Source organism: Sceloporus occidentalis, unplaced genomic scaffold (genome assembly GCF_023333645.1).
Source record: "Sceloporus occidentalis isolate IW3139 unplaced genomic scaffold, rSceOcc1.0.p SCAF_30, whole genome shotgun sequence".
In the NCBI taxonomy this organism is placed as follows: domain Eukaryota; kingdom Metazoa; phylum Chordata; class Lepidosauria; order Squamata; family Phrynosomatidae; genus Sceloporus; species Sceloporus occidentalis.
In genome coordinates, this window is record NW_028317010.1 from 6,033,628 (window position 1) to 6,042,806 (window position 9,179).

Consider the following 9,179-nt stretch of genomic DNA (forward strand, 5'->3'; position numbering starts at 1 on the left):
AAAACGCTGGGTTTGCTATAGATGTTGCATTTTTATTGGTGCTATCCGTGTGCCAACTTGTCAAGGTCCTGGGCAAAATTAATAAATGATATAGTTCTGCTGTAAGTGCTAGAAGTCTTTTCACAAGAAGTGCTACATTCAGATATATAAGAAACATAGTTTTTTTTTAATATTTTTAACATGGGATCAATCTAAGAAAATCAAGATTGTTTACAAAATTACAAAAAAGTACAAGCCCTGAAAATCATGTACTATTTGTAGTAACATCTGCATATTACCTGCTAATTATCCTTAATCAAGGTTTTGATGTTACTGTTGGTAAACCAAACCTGCACATTTTGCTTGATCACAAATTATCAGGGACAACAGATTTATAATCTATTGTCACCTAATCAATAATTATGACAACAGATGGATGCAGCCAATCCCTAAAATATACTCTCTCTACCTTGCCCCAATTTATGACTCTTTCCCACATAACAGACAGCATGTGAAATAGTGAAGAAGAGGTATAAGAGAGATTTTGACCTCCACAAAGAAATACTATGCATAATGGCTTCTTCTTGGTCCTTAAATCACGCTGCCGTAGAGGTAGAGTGTAATCTCAATCCAAAAGCACGCCATTGCACATAAAACAATCCTTGTGACATTCTCTCCACCTAGAAGCGTACACTTCAGTGTGACCCTATCCGCATAAGGAATGGCACAGGTTGGTCAAACAAACTAATGAAAGGGAATAAATGGCTAAATTCTGATGGTGATCCTCACAGACTCCTAAAATGTCATCTGACAAGACCAGCTTCGCCAAACACAACACTGTCTAGACTGGCTTTATGATGTCATACACCACCTCTGGATAATCCTGCCCCATTATGTCGCAGACTGGTACATAATTATAACAGTTGCTTCCTAATATTGTTGGTTATAGATGTCTCACGAAACAAAAGGTACATGCAGTATTTCAAATGCTGAATCAAATTATTAAGGGGAAATTCTATGAGCAAGGCAGAGGCGATGCTTTGACATTTGACCTTTGTATGCTGCTTTGGGAAAACGGCAGAGGGTACATACTCTGAAATTAGGTTATTGCTGTATTTGTTCCTGTAATTTATCTTATTTAATCATTCATTCTTGCTTTTCGAGTGTCTTTGGAAAAATGATGAATCATGGGGACCATCTTTCAGTATTCCTGCTCAATGAACTTGGCGATTGTGGTCAGCTGGATGTTGGATGTTCCCTCGTAGATTGTACCTAGAACAAAATAATAATATTCGGTTAAAATGGTGATTGCTGAATGTACTAACATACCCATTCCATGAAATTGTGCTGTTTACCTTAGACACAGGTAGATATGGTTGCTGGTCTAAAGTTTGAAAAGTTGATACATGTAAGGAAAACTATTTTTGCAGTGTCAGAATCTGAGTTCTTACGAAACTCAACGGCCTGCTCCTAAATGACCTTGTGTTAAAACCTGAAGCTGGCTGCAAAGTGCATATGCACTAATTCCATGCGAAGGTGTGCTTGGTTGACTGGGTAGAATAAACAACAGACCTAATTCAAATTTATTAACCAATTTAAAAACATCACATGTTAATAAAGCTCCACTCGAGGCATCTGAAAACATGCTGCGTGGCTGCTTTAGGGACTAAGCTCAGGATATGAATAGAAATAAACAGGTAAGTGTTTCAGGGAATCAGTCTAACCATTAGTAACATTCTCAAGATAAGCAGGTACAACAGCAAAGCGTTGCTCTAGTTTAGAAAAACATATTTTTGCGTCCAAAAATTACTTCCAGAAAAGACCCACAAACAATTTGCTAAATATAGGGTAAAAATCCAGTAACAAATAACTGCAGTGGCTTAAAAGCATTTAGAATTCACTGGCTGTATTTGAGCAAATCTCCAAGTTATTTTTTTCCCCGTTATTTTTTCATGGATGCTGTTGTTGTAGCACGTTCGGGATGTCTTTACCCAGAGTACACACGTACACACACACACACACACACACCTAAATGCTCCAGCCATCACCAAAGGCTCCCTTCTCCTATCGAGTATTGGGATTTGTATATGTCCATTCTCTGGTGATGGTACTTACCGATTTTTACATCTCTATAATATTTTTCAATGGGATAGTCTTTAGTGAATCCGACACCACCCATCCATTCCATGCATTTGCTGGTAGTGAGACAAGCAACCTAGAGAGTACATTAACAAGTTAGGGATTTCCTGCTAATATCATAAGCAAATAAATATTCAACAATAAACTGTTTATCCTAAATTGATTGACGAGCTGGGTCATTTACAGTCGGATAACATTATTTTTTCATATTTTGTCTGTTCTAAATAGCAACAGCCATGAGGAGCTGTGATATTACCTGCACAGTTAATTTACGGAAGGTAAGAAGGTTCTGTGCTAACATACCAAAAGGGCACATGATACTCTGCTGAGAAAAACTTTGTGAATATGAATGAAAGGAAATGCCCAAGATGCCCTGATTTCCCACAGCATCCTAGTTACCTCTGATGAGTAGTACTTGGCCATGCATGCCTCCTTTCTAAAGGGTTTCCCTGCCTCCCGGAGCCTGGCTGCATTGTAGGTGAGCAGACGTGTCGCTTCCAGCTGAGTAGCTATCTGAGAAATCTGGTGCTGCATACTCTGCAGGGAAAAGGTTATTGAAAGTAATAGAGCCCCCAAGCCAATGTGCTTTAAAACAGAAAACCAGTAACATATTGGGAGAAAGATCTAAGGTTAGCTTGCAATATGAGTCTACAGGTACAAATTAAACTGAAATACAAAGTTTAGATTCAAGAACAACACACTCAACATATTGACCCAACGGTAGTCCCCAAATGTTACAGGAATAGGCTTGCTTATACAGATAAATGTGTTAAAGTGAAACAGTCCGTCATCCAAAAGTGGGAATGACATGGTCCACTTGCACAAGGCTATAAGTATTCGTTACATGGACAAAGCTTTAAATATGTCATAGGAATGCTCAACGAACAATTAGCTGTACAAGTGGGGCAAGGGGCCGATGGGCTTTACCTGACCCCCATCCACGCACACTCACCTAGACTGCCTACTGTTCAATCCCAGAATGGCGTATGGGCAACGGAGAGAACCGCATTCTGTGGCATAGTGAAGGGAATTGTTGCCAGTGGCCTTGTTTGTACTTTTCAGATAATGGTTGAGGTGGTTAATTTAAACTCAAATACGCTTTTCTCCTACACATTTCCTTGCTCAATGTACAGATGGAATGTTACCCCTTACAAAAAGACAATTTGTCATTGTTCAATGGCCTGTGCACCCACCTGAAAATCAAATATCCTCTTCCCAAACTGAATTCTCTGCTTGGTATATGGGATTGTCTGGTCAAAGCATCCCTGGGCCAGTCCCAGCATCTGCAATGGAAAAAGTGAAATAGTACAAAGAAAAAACTGGATATGCCAACACTAGTCCTTAGTCGCAGCCACGCCAATTAGCCACAACTAAAGGTAACCATCTACAGATACTCGAACTGGAAGATTTTTAGTTCTAGGTTATTTGTTCTTGTTATAACCAAATGCATTTGTATACCGTATTTAAAGGTTGAGCGAAATCTGACATGAAAGAAAGAAACCTGCGTGTTGGATCAGTCACCTGTGCAGCTATTCCAATGCGTCCCTCGTTGAGCATTCCTATGGCATATTTATATCCTTGTCCGAGCTGCCCCAACACACTGGACTCGGGGACCTGCAGAAAGAAAGAGAAAGGAAAAACACTTCTTAAAATCCAAGGCGGACTCCAGGCAACTACAGCTAATAAACCCAAAGCATATAACAAATAACTCAATTTCACTATATATATCACATGGATATTTAAACTGTGGCTTACACGGTATTTGGCTTGTCAGTGTAAACATTATGATGGTATTTAATTTAACATTAAAGGTAAAGGGTTGGAAAACTATTAACTCCCATAGCAATACACAAAATGATTCTAACACATAAAGACAGATTACTGGTGTTTGTGTTAAAGCACACCCCTGCAATTTAAATTACAAGCGTTCTAATCTCAGTTACACGTTATGCTGATAAATGCTGTTTCTGAGAACCTTTTTTCTCAGCTACAATTTGAATTAGTGCCAGTGAGTTTCTCATCTGTGATCTATAGGAGTCTTTACTTGCCCTCCAATCCATACCTTGACATTCTCGAAGTTCAGCGAGCAGGTGGAAGATGCCCTGAGACCCAGCTTATCTTCCTTCTTCCCAATGTGAAGTCCTTCAGTGTCTCTCGGCACAATGAAACAGGTGATCCCTTTGTATCCCTGACATCCAAAGGAGAGAAAAAGCAATTTGACATTTGTTTAAATAAACTTGCAGTATGTATAGCATGACGGTATTAAATGCTGTATTACAATTGATTAAAGTATTTGACGCACATAGAAGATTTGCATATAATTATATTGCATATATTGCATTTTTGATTGTTAAGTGTGTTCAAAAATATTTAACAAATGAAGTTGAGAATAAAACATTACCACAATGTACAAGTAACTTTTGTCTTTTTTAAACTATTTCAAGCAAATGCAAGTCATGTTTGTGTGATACGTGTACTTAAATGCAATGAGATACAAACTCACAGCTGAAGGGTTGGCATTCGCCATCACAAGGAAGACTCCAGCCTGCTCGGAGTTACTAATCCACATCTTGGAACCATTGATGACATAGTAATCCTTCTGCTTGGTAGCAGTGGTCCTCAGAGAGAACGCATCGCTGCCTGACTCGGCCTCTGAAAGGCAGAAGCTGCCCACCTGTGTTTTACAAGAAGAAGACATAATTATCATGTTTTAACATACAGAATCTAGTAACAGTTAAAAAAACAATGTTCTTGGAGTATTACAATGTGATCCCCCAACTGCTCCCTATGAACGATGTGCACACAAAATGAATCACAAGTACACCCCACATTAATGTACGTAGTGGGATTCAGATCTGGAATACTACACTATATGTTTTATTCTTGGTATATCAAAAAGGAATTTGCTTTCAGAAACTATAAGCGCGTGAATCACTCTTGTTTTTTTGGTATATATTTGAAGGTGTAATGAGGGGTTACATAGGTTCACATTGCAGCTGGTGAATAGGTTTAGTGCTGTGTTGTTTTCTTTCTTTTTTTATGTTAAAATGTATGCCTTTTCATTCTGCTATAATTATCAAGTTCTCTCATTCATATATCTTATATGATGTTCTGCAAAAAGGGTAAATAGATCAGCTTAATGAATGTGCTCTCTTTTTTTAATTCCTGGAATTAACTTCATGCAGTAATATTAAACACTGCCAACTTGGTCAAGTGTCACAGTATGTTTACTGTCAGAGGCTGGCGAATTCTTACCATATCTTTGCATAACCTGGGGAGGTAAGTATCTTTCTGTTCCTCCGTCCCTAATCTCTGAAACAAGGCATTGATAAGAGTGTTCTGTATATCACACAAAATGCACACTGAAGAGTCTACTTTAGCCAGTTCCTCAATCACCAGAATGGAGGAAAAGAACGAGGCGCCTGTGCCCCCATACTTTGGATCAACTTCTATTCCCATGAGCTGAAATAAAAGAAAACAACCATCAGTAGAGGAAAAAGAGGTACTTGCGCTAACCCACTTCTGCATAGCAAGACATTCTAGTACGTTTCAGGAGATTTTAGAGTTTGCTAACAGCTATTGCTTTATAGCTGGTGAAAGCATACTACAGTATATGGTAACATCTGGTTTACAATGCACAAGCATTTTAGGAAACACTAAACCATATATATATATATATATATATATATATAATCAAAAATAATGAACAGGCAAACATTAATACAGACCCCAAGTTCGAATAGTCCCTGGATGATAGAGTCCTCCATTTTTGAATTGGCATCCATACTTTTCACCAGAGGTGCAATCCGGTCCTGTGCAAACTTTTGGACTGTTGGCAAGGAAGACAAAACATCGGTCAAAGGTTTGTGTGTATTGTGTATCTTCAGCCAAGATACATTGCTGCAGGATTACCAAAGCTTTGCTAACCAGCATGAATATTTCAAATCTGCCTAGGGGATTATATAATAAACATGGAAAACAACTATATTGCTAGGTTTTGTTTTATTATTCACACAAAGCTATACACACATACAGAGCTTGTAATATCAGATGTGATGAGCGGAAAAGGCATGGATGGGGTGGGTCAACTTCCACCATAGTATTCCGATTTTACTATGATTGTAAGGAACACGTATGTAACATATATACTTATTCTTTCATTTATTCTGAATTGCATGCAAGTACTCACCTACCCATGAACCTCCAGAGAAGACTGGATAAACTTCCTATGAATTTTACGTAACAAAATCCTATGTAGCACACATTGCTAGATACCCCGCTGACAATACAAATGTACACAAGAGCGTAACTAGAAATCACAGGCCCCTGATTTCATCAAGCAGCATGCCCCACGGTGCCAACTTTGTCCACAGACCTCTTGTGAGCACCACCTTCGCCCCGCAACAGCTTATCCGTGCCATCTTAGCCCCACACAGCTTGTCTGTGCCCCCTAACAGCCTGTCTGTGCCATATTTGCCCCCAGACAACCTCTCTTTGCGCCTGCCCACACCATTCATGTGCAGAAGTCGTGCGTCTCTCTTCCTCCATGTTGTGTGCAGACTGATCCAGCATGCGGGAAGTGGATGTGATGCCAGCATGCAGGAAGTGGATGTGATGCCAGCATGCAGGAAGTGGATGTGATGCCAGCATGCAGGAAGTGGATGTGATGCCAGCATGCAGGAAGTGGATGTGATGCCAGCATGCAGGAAGTGGATGTGATGCCAGCATGCAGGGAGAGAGTGTGATAGATAATCCCATCGGATGCTCTCTACACTCTCTTTGTCGATAGCTTTGGATATTTCTTACACCTAGCTGCTTTGAAGGGATGGACAAGTGGTCATGACCATGATTGTTAAAACCCTGAATGTACCACAAATGGTAGGAATTTGTCTTTAAGACTGAGAGAGCCACATACCCTAAATCTTACTCTTAAAAAGACCTCAGCTCCCACATGATACAAAGGAGCTTACATTAGCCAACTCCTTAGCCATCAAAGGGAACACAGACTTTCATTTTTCTTTGACCTCTGCCATATGTTCAGCTCCACTTAAGTAATTGTTCAATCCTCAGCATTTTAGAGGATCAGTCATCAACCAGTACAGACCTTGTTGCCACACATTACCTACAGGATCAGGAACTAGACAACTTCACCTATGTCAGAAAGACTTACCACTGTTCATATACTCACAACTCACAGATATTCACAGTGACATGTTCCAATACCACTTATCTTGAGGATGCCAGCATAAAATTAACCATTGGGGACCCCAAACACATCCAACAAGTTGTATAGAATTACTACATGTCTATATAATCTGCAAGCACCTCTTTCAATATGTTCTAATTTATTTATATTTTTTCCTGGATGCTCAACTTTTCAAAAGTGTGAATTAAAAAGTAGAACTACACCGTATTGTCGTGGTAATAGGCCACACATTTTCCTCCTAACTTAAATCTGTGATCTGGGTTTTGATATTCTCAAAGTCTCCCTACCTTCTGCACCGTCCACTTCTGTGCCCCTGACTCCTTCCCTGTAGTTCTTCTCTTCTATCTTCTTGTTCTTCTTTCTTCTGTCTTCAGTCTTTGTCCGCTTGCCCCTGTATCGTCTTTCAGCCCACTTGGCACACTTCCACAAAAGGGAGGAGCTTCTGAGCACACCATCTGCCCCCAGTGATTCCACTCTTTTACGTTAGTATTCTTAGAAGATTTGTGGAAAAAGAGAGGTGCGGAAATGCTTCTTTTTCTCCATGACTGTACTTCTGCAAAAGAGCGGTGTCACAGGGACAGCCTCTCCCTTGTCCCTCCAATCAGGTGTGCCTGGAAACTCTACTATTTTGCGAAAGTGCGTCTGGAGGCCTGACAGAAGACATTGTGACAAGTGGACGAAGACAGAAGATAACAAGGGGAGCTGCAGGAAAGCAGACAGGGACATGGAAGCAGTCAGGGGGAGAAGGCAGGGAGACATTCAGAGAGAGAAAGCCTAAACGAGTGACTTCGAGTGAGAGAGTGATAAATATTGTATTTAGCCTTATAGTATTTTTTTCTTAAAATACATTTTCTTGAAATCAGCACCAAACTATAGGTGCAGCCTATAATCGGGACAATACGGATCTTCTATTCAACTATTTCTTTAAGGGACAAGAAAAGCCTTGCAACACAGCAACATTTCAAAAGAATACTCCCCTTTTTTAAGTAAACTCTATCGTTGTTTTTAGCTGGTAGCCATGATCGACAGTGGCGTCTAAAAAACCCAAAGGCATAACACAATTCATACAATTAAAAGAAAAGCTGAAACAAAACAGTCAGAAATATATGTGACTTTTAGATGCTGAAAGTATCAAATTACCCATTTCTTTTATCATGACCTCTTCATCAGTGAAAGTGCCAAGAGGAGCAAACACTGTGCCTTCCTTGGGTGGCTGAGCCAGGGCATCTGGTGTGGAAGATCGTAATCGATGAGGCAAATTTTGCGCTGTGATAAGACATCGTGGGATTTTGTTGCCCAGACACTAAAAAAACAAAAGCAACAATTTTAATAAATACTTAAATGATGAAAAAGAACCAAACAGAATAGCATACTTTTAGTAATAAATTAAAAACAATGTTTCTACTTTTATATTGTACATGGTGCATGCCGGTCACAGTGAAGCAATGCCACCCTAATAGGAGTTAGACAAAATTATACACAATGCAAATGCGAACAACTGTAAGTGGACTTACTTAATTGCTTACGAAGCAGCATGAGAACAACCCAACCGTTATCATTGTGATATAGATAGAGACACTGAGCTCGCTGTATTGCTTATTTTTGTTTGTATTTCATTTAAAAAAATAACTTTTGTTCTTACTTTTTCCCTTAGTGCAAGAAGAAGAAACGTTGTTTCTCGTTCTCTTGCCTCCAACCTCCCCAGCACTGAACACACTGTGATCAGCAAGCAAGGCTCCATAGACTTGCATTGCTGATCACAATGCATGTAATCAGCCAGCAGGGGGAGCAATTCGAAAGGACAGGAGAGTCCCAGCAGGGTCTGTGTAGACCAGACCTGGGCAAAGCACGGCCC

General features: G+C 39.8%; 1 protein-coding gene across 1 annotated transcript; it reads right to left on the reverse strand.

The window, feature by feature from the left end:
- Positions 1 to 1,124: 1,124 nt before the first annotated feature.
- Positions 1,125 to 5,577, reverse strand: LOC149298970 (short/branched chain specific acyl-CoA dehydrogenase, mitochondrial-like). Its single transcript, XM_089486954.1, has 8 exons — positions 5,374 to 5,577; positions 4,622 to 4,792; positions 4,181 to 4,306; positions 3,640 to 3,732; positions 3,312 to 3,401; positions 2,518 to 2,655; positions 2,095 to 2,194; positions 1,125 to 1,251 (listed from the first exon to the last, which is right to left on the reverse strand). The coding sequence occupies exons 1-8, from the start codon at positions 5,575 to 5,577 to the stop codon at positions 1,181 to 1,183; spliced, it is 993 nt and encodes a 330-aa protein (XP_089343080.1). The 3' UTR covers positions 1,125 to 1,180.
- Positions 5,578 to 9,179: the final 3,602 nt, after the last annotated feature.